General features: G+C 51.3%; 1 protein-coding gene across 1 annotated transcript in view; it reads right to left on the bottom strand.

Annotated features, from left to right (window-relative positions):
• il1rapl1a (interleukin 1 receptor accessory protein-like 1a) overlaps positions 1-19,412 on the bottom strand; it is a 101,222-nt gene that overhangs the window by 5,995 nt on the left and 75,815 nt on the right. The window contains exon 7 of the mRNA XM_076169815.1: positions 1,186-1,318. Within this exon, the coding sequence (XP_076025930.1) occupies positions 1,186-1,318 (133 nt within the window). The remainder of the gene's footprint in view (positions 1-1,185; positions 1,319-19,412) is intronic.

Raw genomic sequence — 19,412 nt, 5'->3', positions numbered from 1 at the left:
AGAGAGAGACAGGTAGAGAGAGAGAGAGAGGCAGAGAGGGAGAGAGGCAGAGAGGGACAGGGAGAGAGAGAGAGAGAGAGAGAGAGAGAAAGAGAGAGGCAGAGAGAGACAGGGAGAGAGAGAGAGAGAGGCAGAGAGGGAGAGAGGCAGAGAGAGGCAGAGAGAGACAGGGAGAGAGAGAGAGAAAGAGAGAGAGAAAGAGAGAGGCAGAGAGAGGCAGAGAGAGAGGCAGAGAGAGAGAGAGAGATGTGTCTCTGTGGTGTGTTGGTGTCTCCTCTCTATCACACATGTATCTTCTTTACTTCCCTCCTCCATATGCCCCCCCACCCTATCGCACCCCCCTCCTCCTCCTCTTCCTCCTCTCCCCCGGCGCCCCAGTGTAGCCCATCATCTGCATTGCTGCTGTAGGTGCGGTGCAAGCGGGTAAAGATAGCGACGGCGGCGGTGTGAGCAATGGCGGTTGTTAACCATCTGACAGCGGCGTCTCCCCTGAGCTGCTGCTTCTCCACACAGCAGCCGGGCGGGGCTCTAATGGGAAACAGGCACACGGGCCCGGGAATGGACTTGTTTAAAATGTGTTACGCCGCGGGGACAGCAGGAAACGAGGTTGTTTTAAATGTCTTAGAGTCCTGAGAGAGACGGAGGAGCCGGCCTGGACGCTCTCGTAAAGACACGGGGAGAATTCAGGACATGGAGCCGTATGGTAAATTATTGAATGAGATCTTTCCCCTTCACTTCCTGTTTGGCCCTGGAGAGTCTGGGAGAAAAAGAGATTGTCATTGGAAGAAAACATCCTTAGAAAGATAAAAAATATGACCGATGTGAAAGAAGAGAAAACGCAGAAGGAGAACGAGGTCAGGGAAATCGAAAACGCTGGGAAAGTTGTCAAGGCAACAACAGCTTTACAACAGTATACACGACTGAGACCAGCAGCTGAGTGAAATGTTTTTGGAATCAAACTCTCAGTGATGTTGGTGGTGTGAGAGTCAAAGCTCGTGGTCCCCAACACAATCCAGGACGGTTGCCATGGCTGCAGTGCAAACCCTCCGATCACCTTGGATCCCGGAAACCCTGCGAGCCGAGTGAGAGCGACTGACTTCACATCAGCGAGGACAAAACCTGCTGGATCAGAGCCCGTGATGGACCGGGACTGAAGACTTTAACCCTGTGTGTTCTGCTCCTTACTTGATGTCGCTCTCCTGCACGCGCTCTTCGTCCAGGTCTTCGATGAACCTCTCGCCCCTCATCCAGTAGATGAGCGGGCTGGCGACGCCGCTGTAGCCGAAGAACGCCCGGCACGTCAGGTTCAAGGCGCTTCCTGTAACGACACCAGAGAGAGAGAGAGAGTGTGTGAGCGTGTGATCTGTGCACACACATACACACATACAACACACACACACTGATCTGAAAGCGAAAGTGCTGGGTAATGAACACTTGGGGGCAGTCAAGAGCTTCCTAACGCGTCCCTGAAGAGCCGGCCTCCATCAGCGAGCGGAGGCCGACAGAAACCTTTCATTCACAGCTGCTGAGGGTCGAGAACCAACAACTGTAGCAAGGTGAGAGCCGATACGAAGGGAAAGAAGCTCCAGGAGAAACAGATAATAGAGTGAATGAATGAATGGATGATGTGTGAAAGAGAGTGGAGATATTTAACACCGTGATACAAAAGCAATCTGCTGTCAGCGAGTAAAGAACACAGGTTTGTTTTTCACTTCCTGTGAAGGCCTGTGGGTGCTGACAAGACATCACAGCAAACATGTCAACAAGAGAGGAGACGACGTGCACGTGAGGACGCTCTGCTCCTCTGGGGGGACAGACAGGGACGGGTTTGGCTCCTGGGCTCCAAGAAGGAGAGGGAGATGAAAGCATCAAAGGGAGGAGAGAGAAAGAGAGAGAGAGGGAGGGAGGGTGAGAGAGAGAGAGACAGAGAGAGAGACAGAGAGAGAGAGAGAGAGAGAGAGAGAGAGAGAGAGAGAGAGAGAGAGAGAGAGAGAGAGAGAGAGAGAGAGAGGGGTATCTGAAGGAGGTAAAGAGCAGCGTGACGGCCAAACGTTCTCTCATCTCGCCGCTTTGCATCGCTGCTAAATGGACGACATCTTTAAAGGGGCGACTCCGCAAACCGTTGAATTCGGCGGAGGAAGTTTGAAGGAGCGGCTTCACCTTTCAAACTTGGAAGTAACCAGCCCCCCCCACGTGATGTCATGGAGGGCTGTTTCCGTGACGATGTGCAGGTTGTGATGAAAGTGTGTGTGGAGCTCCTGGGAGGAAGCGGTTAGATCCGGAGCCAGGATGTGTTCAGTCTTTGACATTTTCATGAATTTCCTCGGAAAAACGAATACAACCTTGACGGAACAAACCAGGCGTGTGTGTTTCTGCGTGTGTGTGTGTGTGTGGTCATTATTCCATAAACACACACACCTATATGCAGCTATTTTTGTGAGGCAGGTTGTGTTGTTGCTTCTGTTTGTTTGTTCAACTCTCTGCTTGTTGGCTGACAGAGGAAGTAATGGACTGAACTCTAAACAAATCTTCAGAGGATCCGGATCGTTCTGGATGAGTGAGCGACCCGTTGTCATGGTCCCGTAAATGGATTATAGAAGTCAAACATATACAGAAACGTTGAGCGTCGTCGTCCTTTAAAAGGTTGCAAACGTGAATCAGATCCATTATAACGTCCTTCACAGCAAAAAAAACCCAGAAATAAACTTTAACACACAAACACACACACACACACACACAGTATGTGTTTGATCTCTGGGCGGTGCCACTTCAAAAGATTCTGGTAGGTCACCCGGAGGCACGGAGACAATTCCGAAGACGTGGAGGACGGTGTGCAGGCGGGACGAGCGGGGACGAGCGGGGACGAGGAGCGGCGGCTGACATTTCCTAAAGTTCAACCTCCACTCTCAGCTGTGTGTTTGTGCACAGCCGGGCTCCACACAAGCTACACGCCGCACCTACCAAACAGGAAGCTCCTTCAAGCTCCACACACACACACACACACACACACACACACACACACACACACACAAACACACACAACTGGCAAAGGTGTAAAAACATCCGTAGCACTGTAAAGTGTGTGTGTGTGTGAAGGTGAAGCTGTTCTCTTCTTTTAAACTTTCCTCCTCAGCCACCTTAATTCATTTAGTTTATCCAGTTGTTATCCAGATCTGGGTAATTCTCACAGCCCCCCCTCCCCCCCTCGCCCCCCTCCCTGTGTAGAGAGGAAGTCTCCACTGAGCTCTCTGGGAATCGCAGGAAACCGCCGACGGCCCCCTGCTGTCCAATTCTAATCCGAGTGCAGCAGCAGTGCGACAGTGAGGCAGTGAGACAGTGCGACAGTGAGACAGTCACCTTTACTCCTGCCTCCCTCTGTTACAAACACCAACGTCCTCTGCTGACTTTCACATCTGTTAATTTGTCCTGAGTCGCCCTTTCTTGCTCCTAAAGCGATGCCTTCATCTCCTGTATCTGATGGAGAGAGTTCAGATCGTGTTCACACTCATGGTTGAACTCTGGAGCGCGTCATTTGGTCTCGGCGTGGTTCCTTTGCACTTCTGCCGCATTCCAGACTCAAGTAACGAATCCTCCACGCCGCCACTGCCGCTGCCTGCTGCTGGCGGGGGTTAAGAGCCCTCGACACAAAGCCGCGTCCGAGAGACTGAGGAAGCCGTGAGAGTTGCACGCAGCTCCGACTGAAGGTGGACACGACTCTGTCATTAGCCCCTGAGTCAGCAAATTGCAATGATGTCAAGTTGGAACAGATGGTGGCGCAAAACGGTTAGTCAGGAGCGGAACAACACGAGGTGAACAACTCCCACACCAGAGAAACAGCTTCTAAATCCCTCTGTTCTCTCTCTCGCTGTCAGATCCCACGTCATTATTGTTACGGCGCTTTGTAACCTTTAGTAACTCGGGAACAGAACCGGCTGAGCGGACCGATCGTGTGGGCGCTCTAGTCCTGCTGAGATTAGAGGAGCAGTAACAGGAAATGAAGGATATGGAAATGTGACAAAGACGATCAGCACCTTCATGTGTTTGCTTTAAGATTTGATCCAGGAAATGTTTAGACGAGACTCTCACACACACACACACACACATGGAAATGAAGAGTGAAATACAAGAGGTTCTCAGAATGTGACCTCTTCAATCATTTTACATGGAACATCTCATTTCTGCTCATGTTTGGGGGAAAATCTACAAATCTACAAAACCAAACCTGTGTTGTGTTGTGTTGTATAGTTCATGAGTCTGTAAGCTGCTGAAGGCCAGAGGCTGAAGTGCACAAGTGTGTGTGTGTGTGTGTGTGTGTGTGTGTGATATCTGCCTGCTGCATGTGTGGGCGTGGAACAAATCCATGTAATCTCCTGAATGATTGACACCTCCCCGGCTCCCCGACTGGGAGTGGAACAAGGCCGCTTGATGGAAAACAGAGATCCACCGCCGTTTCTTATATTTCAGCCCGACTCCTCTGAGAATCCCTCCTCCATTTCCCCTCATGCTGCGGCTGTGGCTCTGCTTAAACGCTGGGCTCAGTCACAAACGGCCTGATGGAGGAAGGGGAAGCGAACCCGCAACCGGATGGGAGAGAGAGAGAGAGAGAGAGAGAGAGAGAGAGAGAGAGAGAGAGAGAGGGGGGGAGAGGCCCAGACAGTAGCAAACAGTGCGGCTGCTGTCCAAACGCAGCACAGATGCATGCAGCACTCAGCCCGTGACAGACGGGCGCAGAGAGACGGGCAGATGGATGAACAGACAGACGGGAAACAATAAGAAGCCGAGCGCACGCAAACACGATTCCGAGTGAGAGATCACACGCGGACGCCGCTGCTCTTCCTCCGCCTGGTTCTCCTCTCGGCGGTCTCTCCCTCTCTTCTTCATGTGTGCGACAGGCCGCCATGTTTTATTTGTAGAATAAGCAACAATCGGGGGAGCTTTTGAATAAATCATACAGCGCCCAGCTTTGGATTCTATTCACGACAAACCGGAGCTCTCTTTGGCAGAAAGATGTTGGGATTTTCCCGATCTGGGAATGTGGGATAGGAACGTCTGTCTGCTGTTTACAGGGGCGAAGGTCTGGGAAGAGAGGAGACGTTCAGGTGTTCTGATGAAATAGGCTGAGCAGAGAAGAGATCATCCTGCTAAGATCATCTCTGATAATGATGTCACTCGCTGCGGTTGACTCAAGTTTGGAAACCAATCCTGGCAAAGTGGCAACGAAAAACAAATCAAATCAAACATGATAGACATGTGGGGCAGGATGGAACGATGAGGAGGTGTTAGAGAGGAGGAGCGCTGGACGGACAGACAGCTGCGTCTCTGCTCCACCTGCAGGAGGCTGCTGGGACACTTCAGCACCACGGAGAGCTCCACACAGCAACACAAGGCTGATACACCATGGATACGTTCATGCAGCAGGAGTGTGTGAAACCCGGCAATACTCCATCTTACTCCTCCTCCTTCTCCCCCTTCTCCTCCCACACGTCGCCTCACTCCACCTTCCAGACAACAATACACTATTTTCCTACTCTGAAGCATCCGTCTGCTCCTTCTCTCTTGCCCTCTCCCTCTCCCTCCCTCTCTCTCTCTCTCTCTAGTGAGCGAGGCCTTCTCCTCTGGTGCCACAGTGATTGACACAGCTGTTTAAAAAGCCAGCAGAGGGGAGTGTGACTGGCTGAGAGGGTCACATTTATATTCCAGTTCATCCCACCATTTTGTCTGAAGTGAGTGAGTGTGTGTGTGTGTGTGTGTGTGTGTGTGCGCGTGTGTGTGGAGTGCCCCGTAAAAAAAGCTAAACCCAGCTCCAAAGTGAAGCAGTTTTAACTGGAGCGCATCCCAATGATGTTTAAGTGGGTTTGTAACTTTCCCAGCCCACAAAAGGCCTTAACGTTTCCTCAGCAGGAGTGAGAACATTAAAGTGGAGTTACAAGGCTTCCACAGGAAAATAATGATTTCCTATATATCAGCTGGCTTTGGGGCGGAGGCCTGGACTGCAGAGTTTGGGTATTTTGAGCCAAGTATAGTCAGAGTGAGAGAGAGAGAGAGGGAGGGAGGGAGAGGGAGAGAGAGAGAGAGAGAGAGAGAGAGAGAGAGAAAGGGAGAGGGAGTGTAAAATAAAAACTAAAAAAGTGTTAGATTTCTGGTCTCCCGTGGCGATCACTGCAGGAGACGCCGCTACAACTCCTGTCAGTCACGATTCTTCCCCCACAACGTGTGAACAAATGTACACGTTACTTTGTAAACACCTTTGTGAACAAACGAGGCGGCGAGAGAGAGGAAAGTGGAGACTCGTCCCCCCAACAAGGTTCAATATGTAGGAACTGTACAGACAGACAGGCTTCAGTTGGACTGCAGAGCCACGCTGGATGAGATTACCTCAAGAAAACCACTTCCTGTGCATGTGTACACCTATTTGTGTGTGTGTGTGTGTGTGGGTGTGTGTGAGGTGTTATATCCACCAGCGTGGTTAAAAATGGATGGATTACCATGGAAGGTGACAGTGAAGAAATCCCTCCAGTGCGGTGCTGCATGAGATAACACTGTGCACACACACACACACACACACACTCAGCAGCCTCACATTCACCCCACCATCACCACGCCGCTCTGTGTGCCCCTCGTACGCTCTGTGCTCACGTGCAAAAGAGAGACTTTGTGTGAGGAAGCATATAATGATGGAACGTGACGGACAGGTGGTCAGCGTGTTCAACAACATGCTCAAGATGCCTTCAAATTGTTCTTCTGCTATAAATATCTGCTCGCTGGCTGCTCCTGGCTGGCATATCAAAGTGTGTGTGTGTGTGTATGTGTGTATGTGACTATGTAAGTGTGTGAGTGTGTGTGTGTGTGTGTGTGGGGTCATCTCCAGAGAGCCCGACCCTGGCAGGTGTGTTTACAGCTCCCTGGTTGTATCAGGGGTCTGGTGTTGAGCCCAGAAAGTCCAAAACCGGCTGTCAGCAGTCCCTTTCTTTAGCTGTCTGCAGGTTACCATGACAACCCCTGCCGTTCTGTGTAGCAGCAGCTCGGCAGGCTCCATCAGGACAGAAAACAAAGGCAGGTACTGTACCGCCGTGGAACCCTCCTGGATCTGTGCCAGCGGCAAACAAAATGGGATGAAAATCGAAGGAAATCCAGAACAAAACACCCGTTTGAAAACAAGTTTGGAGCAAAACGCCCTCAGTAACGATCCTGCTGCTTTTAAAAACACTTCACAACCGCAACCGGCAGCTATACGCTCGCCTGCGTGCAGAGCTGGGTGTGTGTGGCGTCGCTGCGAGCCCACATGGAACAAAGATGACAGACGGGACTCAACTGATTACTTTTTTTTAACTCTGCATTGCGGCTCTGGGCGGGAGAGTCAGAGGAGGTGGGAGAGGAGGTGGGAGGGTTTAAGGCCAGATAAGGAGGGACGGGTGAAGGAGACGAGGTAAAGAATTGGGGAGACGCACCTCCCCCGCCTCGTCTCTGTTCTAATATCGTCCCCGTCTCCGGAGACGAGCCCTTAATTACCATTACAAGCCTGAGAGCTCTTAACAGAGGAGAATCCTGCCTCTTTTCCTCTTCGTCACTCCTTCCTCGCGTTTGTTCTATTGGCCTTGATGATCCGTCAGGGAAATGTAAGCCTTTAATTACCGCTAAGAATTGCGTCTTTTGTGAACAGGTAGTCGCTGCCCTGGCTGTCATCCTCCCTCTCCCTCCGCTAATCGTTCCTTTATGCAGACATAATAGGTGCAGTGTCCGGGGCAGGGTTACACCACAGAGGGGCACAGAGGGGCACAGAGGGGCACAGAGGGGCACAGAGGGGCACAGAGGGGCAGAATCACCCCAGGACGCCATAGCGGACCGGATAAAAGCTGCTTTATTTTTCAAAAAAGTCCGGTTTGATTCCCGGATGTCCGGCCTGAAGCAGCCCCAGGTTCTCACACTCCCGCTCTCACAGCTGCGGCCTCATGGCTCCGTGTCTCCAGACAGCAGAAGTCTAAATTGTGTAAAACAACGCAGCTCACCCACATTGTTGACCTTTGCCCCTGTGCCCTCTCTGCACTCTGGCACACTCTAATCTGCTCTACAGACATTTACAAATGACTGTGCCACTGTAGCTGCCGTCTTATCGGCTGCAGGCTCTTTCCCTTTATCCCTCTTTTATTCTCTGTGCCAGAGCGCTCCAGAGCGCTCCAGAGGCACTTCTTCATGTGAGATGTGGCACAGAGGTCAGAGTCAGACGGAAACAGAGCGTCCACAGAGCGGACGGCCGTGGGAAAGTGGTGACCAATCTGAAAAATCTGAATTAGGGTCAATCCAAGCGATTATCGTCAGGGAGACGGCGGGGGAGAGAAAAGGAGGCGGATGAGAGAAGGGATGGAGGAGAGGGGACGAGGGCAAATGACTTCTGCTTAAGAAAGAGAGAGAGAGGGAGAGAGAGAGAGAGAGAGAGAGAAAGAGAGAAGGAGGAGGGGGGACTGGCTCGTGTCTAGGAGGCTGAGGGCCAAGTGCCAATATCGAATATTGCCATGATATCGCCATAGCGACCCACTAACCAGAATACAAACTGGGCCCGTATGACTCAGTCCAGGCCGGAGCGATGACAAACATTCGTGTGGCGCCGCAATGACGTCACGTGCAGGAGAACGAGGAGAGTGAGGAGAGGCAGGAGAAAAGGCTTAAGTGTTCTGTGGCTCCTTTCATCGATGACAAACAAACCCCTGCGTTCCAAAATCAACTCTTCCTCGCCCGGAGTCTCAGGTCTTCCATAGAAATCTGTATATTTCTTAGCGACACTTTCATAATAATAAATCTTCTCATGCTTCCTCTGGAGCTTTGATGCGCTCTTGGGTTCACACACACACACACACACACACACACACACACACACACACACCCTGAAGAGCAGATCTAAAGAATTCATTTACCGTCTCTCTTTCATCTTACTTCTTCTCCTCCGCACACTTCTGCCGTATCTCCGCTCGGCTCCTCCGTATCTCCTCTTCATCATTATCCAGATATCTCACCTTTTCCTCTTCCTCTCTTCCTTTACACGTCTTTTCCGAGCGTTCACAGCTATTTCCTCCCACCAAAGCCTACATCACCCCACCTGTCCTATTTTTTTCTCCATTACCTCCCCCCCTTCCTCTCCTCAGGGCACGTCCCCCCACACACACACACTCTATCAGCCACCATCCCCTCCTCCTCCTCCTCCTCCTCCTTTCTATCACACAGAGAGCACCAGGCCCTCCCACCCCTCTTCACCTCCCAAGCCTCAGCCTCTTATCGCCGCTCGAGCATTCTGTCCCTCCACTCACCCTCCTGGTTTGGGCGCTTGACCCTCAAATCTCCACACGGCACTTTGTGCTACTTTGGGCTCAGACAGGGAGGAGAGACAGGAGACAGGAGACAGGAGACAGGCTACAGGGACACATCGCTCCCTATTCTCCATCGCTCAATCCCAGATTCCCCTACCCACCAAGAGCCCTTCCGGAATATTCAGAGGCTTGTGGTTTTAGCTGGAGCAGATTAAGCTTCAGCCGCACGAGGCCAATGTGTTGATAAATCTAAATCTAGGCTGACAAATGCGTTGTGCTGAGCGGGCTGGAGACGCGGGGACACGAGGGCGCGGGGGAGAACAGGAATGTTTACTCACTAACACAGCCTGATGACGTCCCCTGGTAGTTGCCAAGTGCTGAGATAATTTCACTCCGGCGGAATACCTGCGGGAGCGCTGCCGAGACATTCCTCGGGATGACTTTCAGCCAATCAGAGGAGCCGTGAGGGAGCGCGATAGGACCTTAATTACCGCCATGATTTCCTGTGAGAAACAGTGCGTTTGATTTGGGTTAGGGTTTTTTTTCTTTCATGCTCGCTGACGGAGTAGACGACTGTGCGTACTCCATCGTGCACCAGCGTCTCCTTGGCTACAAACGGTGCCAAGTTGAATGAGCTCCATGCACGCACGCAGTCGCTGCATTAAAGACTCACGTGAGGCTGCGTCCCCCCGGCCCTGCGTCCCCTCCTGTGGAGGCGTGTAGTGCCTCTATAGGAGGAATCAAACAAAGCGTCCTCACGATGATCCGCCGCTTGTTTTTATCATCAAAAAGCACATCAGCGCGTAGCCTATTTTCACATTCCTCCCTTTTGTCCCTAAGGATCATTACTATAAAAGAATGAACCTGGGATCTGGTTTCTATGGTAACAGAAAAAGTTCACTTTGGTTTCCCAGCTTTTCCAGCAGCCACGAGAGAAATTGGCCTTTAATTATAATCAGAAAAATGAAGACCGCGCATGTGTGTTTGTTATTGTGTGTGCATGTGTGTGTGTGTGTTTATGCAGATGGTGTGTTTGTATTGTGTGGGCACTGTTTACACATGCAAACTTTTGCACAATGCAACCTGCACACATCCACTGACTGACACAACATTATGATGTACAGGCCTACATTCACTTACATTTACCTTCACTCACACACACTTACACACATTTATCACAGCAAGCCATCAGTGTATGATGAATAAGGGCGGTGCATTGCATCATTTACATAGCTGATAGCTGTACAGTAGTCTCAGATTGATCCAGGAGGAATCGAGGATCCTTCCCCTGTATGACGACACACGGCGGCGCCTCGTGGCTATAATTGAATTTATAAACACACACGTTTACCAGCCAGGCAGTGTGGTAATTCATTACAGAGACAAGTGGCCTTCAGACACACACACACAGGGACACGCACACCGCTGGCAAATGGGTGTGTGTGTGTGTACAGTGTGTGTACATCTGAAAATGTCAATGCACATGCAGTAATTTCAGTGTGTGTGTATCTGCATTATGGACCTCCTGACTTTGAATTACATGCCGAGATGAATCAACCCTTGAAGAACATGAGATGGTGTGTGTGCATGTAGGTGTGTGAGCATGTGTGTGTGTGTGTGTCAAACTATGTGTTGTGTGTGTGTACCATTTAATTCTTTTTGTAACAAACTGCACTGATAACTGTAAATGTGTTTAAAATGGAAGGGGTTAAACGGTTGTGTTGGCGCGACAACACTCAAGATCTGATGAGGAAAAAAGTGGCAGAGCTTTGAAAAGAAAAAAATGAATTTACATTAAGTGGAGCTCTCAAGTGACGTCCCACCGGGGGGAGAGGGAGAAGAGATGAGATTAAGTCCAAAAACAAATTTACAAGCCGATTCCCCAAAGTGGCTTTTGTGTAGCGACGTTTGCTTTTTGTCATCATAATCATCACCACAGCTCACTACAGACACAGAGAGAGAGGGGGAGAGGGAGGGAGGGAGAGGGGCAGAGGGAGGGAGAGGGGCAGAGAGAGGGAGAGGGGTAGAGAGAGAGGGATAGAAGGGGAGAGAGAGAGAGGGGTAGAAAGGGAGAGGCAGAGAGAGAGAGAGGGAGAGAGAGAGAGACGGAGAGAGAGGGTCAGAGAGAGAGAGGTACAGAGAGAGAGAGCCAGAGAGGGAGAGAGAGAGGAAGAGAGAGGGGTACAGAGGGAGAGGCAGAGGCAGAGAGAGAGAGAAGGGGAGAGAGAGAGGGAGAGGCAGACGATACCTTCCTCTCTCCTGCGCGATCAAACACAGGCGTTTGTTCTGTGCGGAAACTCGCCGCCTCGCTCTCCAGAATGCTAATACGCCGGCGTGATGTGGGTCAGGACTTAATCCTGTAGAAATGATTATCGCCGCACGACTGGAACTTCTCCTCCTGTAGGATATGATTACCATTCCACACTTTTCCACTGCACTGCACCGCATCCTTCCCACTAAGACAACCAGAGGAACACCAATAATAAGAATGAAAATGAAAACGCGGCAGAAAGCACAGATGGCAGAACTTCACCTGAAGGTAAAGGTGAAGAGGAAGAGGAAGAGGAAGAGGAGGCCTATAGGCGCTGTGTGCTTCACAAACCTGCCCTGGACTCCCCGGCACATAAAGGATACATTTATATTACTGTAAGGATAGATATCAAATGTTCACACCGTCTATTTTTCTTTCTCAGCCTGGTAAACAAGTATAAGTTAATTTCAGGCCGGTGTCATAAATAAGGCGAGCTCGGCCCAGGCAGAGAGAGAATCACCTCCCATTCATTTACTGCAGATTAGAGCCGCAAATGAAAGAAGACGGATGGCGACTATTTATTCTCCCTAACCCGCCGCACCGCCGAGATGTTTACTTTGGTCATCCTGTAGAGAGAGAGGGGGGAGAGAGAGAGGGAGAGAGAGAGTGAGAAAGAGAGAGAGAGAGAGGGGGGGGGGGAGAGGGAGAGAGAGAGAGAGGGAGAGAGGGGAGAGAGAGAGAGAGAGGAGAGAGAGAGATGGGGAGCAGGCGAGAGTGAGAGTGAGAAATTGAAAAGGTGATGAAGTCCAAAGTCCAGAGTGAACGAGCTGCACAGTGTGTGACGGGGTGAAGAGTGAGAGTGACGGATTGCTTGAGGAGAGCGGCGTGATCTGAAGCGGCCTGTTCCACCGGTGAGAACACGAGATGAGGTCAACGGCGCCGCTTCTCTCACGTAAAGGTGACTAATTTTCCCATTTTCCAGTTGAGGACAGAGACTTGTGACTCTGTGTGTGTGTGTGCGGCCCAGATGAAGTCCACATTAGCCCCACATTATGCTCCGCTCCGTCCCCAGCTGTTCCCCCCTCCCAGTCCGCCCTGAGCACGGGAAAGGTCACACAGGAAAGGTCACGGCATCTCCAATAGGTGTGTGTGAGGCACAGAGCCAACACGTCCATGCAGGGAGGAAGTAAAACAAGAGGGAAGGAGTTTACTACAGTGGAGAGAGAGAGAGAGACAGAGAGAGAGAGAGAGAGAGAGAGAGAGAGAGAGAGAGAGGAAGAGAGGGATAGAGAGAGAGAGAGAGAGAGAGAGAGAGAGAGGGATAGAGGGATAGAGATCGAGACAGAGAAAGAGACAGAGAGAGAGAGAGAGAGAGAGAGAGAGAGAGAGAGAGAGAGAGAGTGTGGTGGGAGCTATGATAAGGAGCCTGTTTCAAAGATGATTACACACTTGTCACCGCCTGTGACCCGGAAAAGGATGTCAAGGAGCAAGAGGAGGAGCTCTGTGAGGAAGGACGGCTTTCTTCCATCAGCATCGTTCCACGCGTCCCAAAGATCCAACGACATTGCGGTCAATCCGGGGTTAACATAAGTAATCACGGGCCGCTGAAGCTCTTATTAATGGCAGCCAGGGTGTGTTGTAGTGATGTCATCCTACGTAGAGCACACACACACACACTCGCAGCAGTGTGTGTGAAGCGTTACTGCAATGCAGAATCTGCCAATAAACTAGAAATCTAAAAACGCTGAGAGTGAAAACAAAGAGGTTTCTGCTCTCAGCTACCACATGTACTCAATTATACACACACACACACACACACACACACACAGGCATGAGAACACACAATCCCAGCTGCTTAGTAACCGAAGAAAGGTTTCTGTATCTAGGGGGTAATAATTACCACGGACAGCGGTTATTAACAGAAGTGAAGCTGGTGGTTAAGGAGCCGATTTCTCCATTGTTTCATTCTGATAACAGAGTGCAGGGGTGGAGGAGAGGAAGAGGAGCTGAGCAGAGGAAGAAGGGCAGAAACGGGCAGACAGGGGGGATAATTGAGCGGCTGGAGGAGCTAAAGGCTATGATGAAGCCGCTCCAGCTTCCAGCGCGCAAATGATGGACGGCAGAGACGTCTCTTCATCTCTCTCCCTCTTCTTTACCATTTAAGGTCGTTCCTCTCCCGTCTGAAGCTGATTTCCCCCTCAAAACATCCATCAAGTTCAACCAGAGAGCGTCAACTAATTTCAGCTGAATCGGCCCTGCAGGCTTGTCGGGGGGGCCGACGACTTGGAATCTTTAAAGTACGCGCAGCACGAGCCAATCACAGTCAATCAATCAGTGTTTATGCTAATGACCAAATTGTATATAATTATCTTGCTGGGAAGCGAACATCTACACAGGGAAATTATGCAAATGACGCACCGACTGTCAGGACGCCTTCTCTGTCTTTACCAGGCTCTGCAGTGCTTTGGATGGGCTGTACACACACACACACACACACACACACACACACACACACACACACACACACACAAGGTCTGTTCTTGAATAGGCATAGAGGGAGAGATAGGGAGGAAGATTGACGGAGAAGAGAAGAAGGAGAGAGGGAGGGAGAAAGTCCAATAGACAGAATCGTCCGTGAGCACAGTTGTAAATCAGTTTCATCCATTGACCCCCTGCTGGGCCTCTCAAATTACCCACGGTGTGCGGCGAGCGGACTGCAGATGGCATCCGACGACAAACAGTGTACACAAGCAGAACGATGCACACACACACACAGACACACTCTCACACACACACATACGCTCACATACGCACTACAACGTAAAAAAGTGTTGACTCTCCCTGAGGCAGCAGTTCAGTTCACATCTACTGATCTCCATAGCAACATTGGCTGCCGTGGGCGACGGCGGTATCATGAAGATTGATTGTCATAAAATAGCGAGTGTACGGCGGGAGGGAGCCAGACGGCGTCCGTCAGAGCGGAGCGGAGGACAGGGCGGGCCTCGGTCGCTCTGCACGGACTTGTTAACAGAGCGGACGGAGAGATCGGCTTATGTAACCGGGAGAAAGAGAGGGAGGAGGGAGGGAGGGAGGAGAGAGAGAATAGATTGCTCTCCTCTCTCGCCCTTTAAGTCATTATCTGCTTGTCTTCAGCTAAATTATCTTCATTCCCTCCTCTACAACCAAATTGTGTGGCGCTCAGAGCAGCAGAGGGGCCTTGACCTCATCGTCCACACGCCGCCCGTCTCTCTCTCACTGCCCGTCTCTTTCTCACTGCCCGTCTCTCTCATTGCCCGTCTCTCTCTCACTGCCGTCTCTCTCATTGCCCGTCTCTCTCTCACTGCCCGTCTCTCTCGCCCGCCAACATCAAGAGCCTTGAAGTTGGGGAAGTTGTGCGTCGGCTCCTTTCTTCCTCTGCCTGCCTCGCACTTTTCTTTGGCACTTGTTTTTCCTTCATTTTTCTGTTACGTAAGACAGACAGAAGTGGAGCGAGCTTCAAAGTGAATGGCAAAGCCGCCTCCCCCAAACCCCCCCCCTCGCGCTCGCTTCGCTGTTCATGCATGTCATTCCAAAGCCAGCTCGCCCCATCTCCTCCGTCCCTCCTTTCCCATCCTCCTCATCTGTCTCTCCTGATCCATCTTTCTGCTGACCCTGCACCAGTGTCAGAGGCTTGAGGAAGAATCCCCTGAATAAGGTGACGAGGGCATTTTGCTTCCCTCTCCCTGCCGTCTCCCCCTCATTGCATCAAACAGAGTGATGGCGGGGGGGAGGGACGGCTCGCACCATCACGCCATAAAGTTGAATGAAGGTGTGACTGTGCGCTGATGTTCCCGTCTCGTCCTCTGCGTGTACATCCTGGCTCCCTCCTCTTCCTCCCTCCTCTGGCTGTTAGGCGTGTGTAGAGGCGTTGTTAGTTCATTTATCACACCGCCGGCTCTGGCTCTCGGGCCCGCGTGACTCCGTGATTAATGACCTCCGTTCACACAGTTAAACATTTAGCTTTGTTTCGCTGACACGCTACTTACTATGTTGGTCACCGCGGGTTACCCCAGACTGGGTCACTGTGGGACTGATACCAACACTGAATGATGAAGGAATAAAGGCTTCTTATATGCTCTGCTTGACCTTTAGAGGCAGATTTTCATGGTGGACGCAAAAGTAAATATGTGATCCATCACAAAAATGAATATAAGACTGACAGACAGACTCTGAACAATGGAAAAGACTTAAAAGCACTGACGGAGCGACTACAGAAGTCAAACATCAACAACACCAATAACAACATCACAGGAGAGGGAGAGAGATAGAGACAGAGAGCGTGAGAGAGAGAGAGAGATAGAGAGAAAGAGAGAGTGAGTGAGAGAGAGAGAGAGAGAGAATGAGTGCGAGGGAGAGAGAAAGAACATGGGAGAGAGAAAGAGAGAGTGAGAGCGTGAGTGAGAGAAAGTGAGAGAGAACGGGAGAGTGAGAGCAGGAGTGAGAGAGAGAGAGAGTGAGTGAGAGGGAGAGAGAAAGAACAAGGGAGAGAGAAAGAGAGAGTGAGCCTGAGTGAGAGAAAGTGAGAGAGAACGAGAGAGTGAGAGCAGGAGTGAGAGAGAGAGAGTGAGTGAGAGGGAGAGAGAAAGAACAAGGGAGAGAGAAAGAGAGAGTGAGAGCCTGAGTGAGAGTGAGAGAAAGAGAGAGTGAGTGAGAGAGAGAGAAAGAGACTGAGAGCGTGAGCGAGAGAGAGAACGAAAGAACAAGGGAGAGAGAAAAAGAGAGTGAGAGCGTGAGTGTGAGAGAGAGAGATTCATGGTGCCACAGCTGTAGGTGGGTCACGATCGGGTGTCACTTGGGAGACGAGAAAATCAATGGAATCTCAGCGTGTGTCTGAAATGAGCTCTCGGCTGAGGCATGTACATTTTCATGACCAAACCATTAAACACCAGGATGTAGTTTGTCCATAAAAGGACAAAAAGCCATTTGTGTTTCCGTCTTGGAATGAAATGTTCCGCTGTTATTTTAGCCGGACAAACAAACGGACAGGCCGGACAAACAGAGACCTGGTTCAGAATGATGACGGCAGCTGGGCAGTGAGTGAAAGTTACAGAGAAGTACAAACCTGCCGACGGATTCTGAGTTGCTCTATAATATGAATTCTCAGGAAAACTCCCATAACTCAGTAAAAAATGAAATCCTGTTACTATGGGGTGTCATGACCAGCAGACGGATGTTTCCGGTGATGAGGGGAGAAGATGGAGAGAGAGAGAGAGGGGTAGAGAGAGAGAGAGAGGGGGAGAGAGAGAGAGCGAGAGATCCACACTGTCTATTTCTCTGAGCTTGTCAAAAACACACAGCTAAGACACACTGGGGAAAAGGGGAACGTCAGCATCTTCCAGCCTTCCAGCCTCTCCGTCTATTACAGATGGCCACCAGTGAGTGTGTGTGTGTGTGTGTGTGTGTGTACAGAGTGAAAAATGTGTGTGTGTGTGTCTGCATTAGAGCCATTATAAGCGACGTGCCCCAGACTGAATCGTCTCCGTCCCGCTGCCCGTCCCACGCGCTACCAAATAATGGATTCTAATTTCTTTCCACTAGAGTGCCCCCATCTGCCGGCTTTGGGGGGCAGTAAAACCCTCCATCAGTTACCATTATCCCACGGTTACACAGGACTGCACCGTAAGCGTGGAGGGTGTGTGACCGACGAGCTGCCAGCTTACGTGTGTGTGTGGGTGGGTGTGTGTGTGTGTGGTGTTTGTGCGTATGTGCGTGGAAGAGGAAGAGGAAGAGGTAGAGGAGAGATGATCCACCTCAGCAACCTCAAGGGAATCAACAACGAGTCAGTCTAGCTGAAGGAGTGTGTGTGTGTACATGTGTGTGTACATGTGTGTGTGTTTGGAGGTGGGGCTGTGTGTAATTCCCCACATACTCTAAATGTGTGTCCTACTCCCTCCTCAGTGGAACGGCCCCAACTCCAATAGCCACAACATGAATCACTTCCTGTAATGAGGCGAGGGAGGAGCAGTACGCTCACTCGCCACGTGGGGGCGACAGCAAGAGCCCCGAGTTCACTTCACAGGAAGCTGAACTCCATCTCGCAGAGGTCGAGCCGCGCTGGGGCAGGGGGGAAGCTGGTCTTTCATCTTTTCTACTCCTCATGCCTCCCCCAAGGCCGTGCTTGGTCCGCCCATGACCCGGCTGGACGCCTGGACCGGCGAGGAGTAGAGGTCAACGTTTGTTTTGGTTCGATCGTTGCGGAGCGGTGCGTCCAAACTCTGCGTCCGTCCAAAAAGAAAGAAAAAAGAAAACAGACCGAAGGAAAGAAATTCTTCATCTTCCTTCCTCTTCCTCTGCACCTTTGTTGGCTCGTGACCCCTCTGTGCCCTCCAGCCTCTCAGAGAAGCTCCACACTCTTTTGATGTTGATGCATGATAGCTTCACTACGCCCACAAATGCCAGATTGACCGAGTTGTGCTGGACAGGTCTACGCTCGGCCTTCACACGCGTCCCCCTCGTGTCCCCCTATGTCCCCTCCATGTCCCCCTCGTGTCCCCCTATGTCCCCTCCATGTCCCCCTTGTGTCCCCCTATGCCCCTCCATGTCCCCCTTGTGTCCCCCTATGTCCCCTCCATGTCCCCCTATGTCCCCTCCATGTCCCCCTTGTGTCCCCCTATGTCCCCTCCATGTCCCCCTATGTCCCCTCCATGTCCCCCTTCTGTCCCCTCGTGTCCCCCTGTGGTGTCTCCATGCAAAGTCCTGATCCCCTTGTGAATGCTGGAAGCGAGCAGCAGACAGATGGAGACAGACCAAGGCTGTGGGATTTGACCCTTTACTGGGAAGGGAGACACATTGGCACAGAGACACGCAGGGACGCTGACAAGACCTTGTCTCCAGAGACGAGGTTCTGTCTCCTGATCCTCCCTCGTCTCTGCCCTTTTCTCCCACACACTGTCTTGCCTTGTGTGTTCATGTCGTCTGAAGTCCCCTTCCTGTATGTCCTCTGTGTGTTGGCATTCCTGTTTATGTTACGCGCGTGCGTGCGTGCGTGCGTGCGTGCGTGCGTGCGTGCGTGCGTGCGTGCGTGCGTGCGTGCGTGATGCTGGCCCGGTTGCAGTAGTGGTGGAGATAAAGCGTCTCCATGTTTCCCGGCAGGGTTGCAGATTTATCTCTCTGCTTACTGCCTGTTCCCCCGCTGCCTCTGCCTCTCTCTCTCTCTCTCTCTCTCCCTCTCTCTCTCTCTCTCTCTCTCTCTCTCCCTCTCTCTCTCTCTCTCTCTCTCTTTTCCTCTCCCTCTCTCCCTCTCTCTCTCTCTCTCCCCCTCCATCAGGGACCCGGCCTCTCTCTCGCTCGGCGTCCCAGCCGCCGTAAATCTGCCACGCTGCTCCATAAAGCGGCGCGGGGCATGACTCGACAAATATTAAAGAAGAGGCGAATAAATAAATAAAGCTAAATAAAAGGAGGAACCCTCGTCTGCAGGGAGGGACCAAACTTCTACACACACACACACACACACACAAAATGGAGTCTGGCTGTAAAATATTTACCTCAGCATCCCTGCGCCTCAGACATTCTGCTTGGAATCTGACACACACACACACACACACACACACTGTCTCACTTTTATCTCCTCTTTTCACTGTGGTGTTGCCAGGCTCTGGTGACACACACACACACACAGACTCACACTGGTCCAGCGAGGGGGGGCAGGGGGAGGAGCCTCAGCGGGGACACAATGAGACACAATGAGACGCAATGGAGACAAACAAAGCACCTGGATGAAGGCGGGCGAGGGATCAACCTGCTGTCAGATCATCAGCAGCAGCAATATTTCACTTTTGATCATCCAGCCATGAACTACCTGAGACAAAAGGTATCCTCCCTCT

This window comes from Genypterus blacodes, unplaced genomic scaffold, assembly GCF_046128005.1.
Source record: "Genypterus blacodes isolate CSIRO-AG114 ecotype Tasmania unplaced genomic scaffold, CSIRO-AGI_Gbla_v1 ptg000214l_1, whole genome shotgun sequence".
Taxonomy (NCBI): Eukaryota; Metazoa; Chordata; class Actinopteri; order Ophidiiformes; family Ophidiidae; genus Genypterus; species Genypterus blacodes.
The sequence above is the reverse complement of the archived record's forward strand: the minus strand, read 5'-3'. Positions and strand labels throughout refer to the sequence as shown.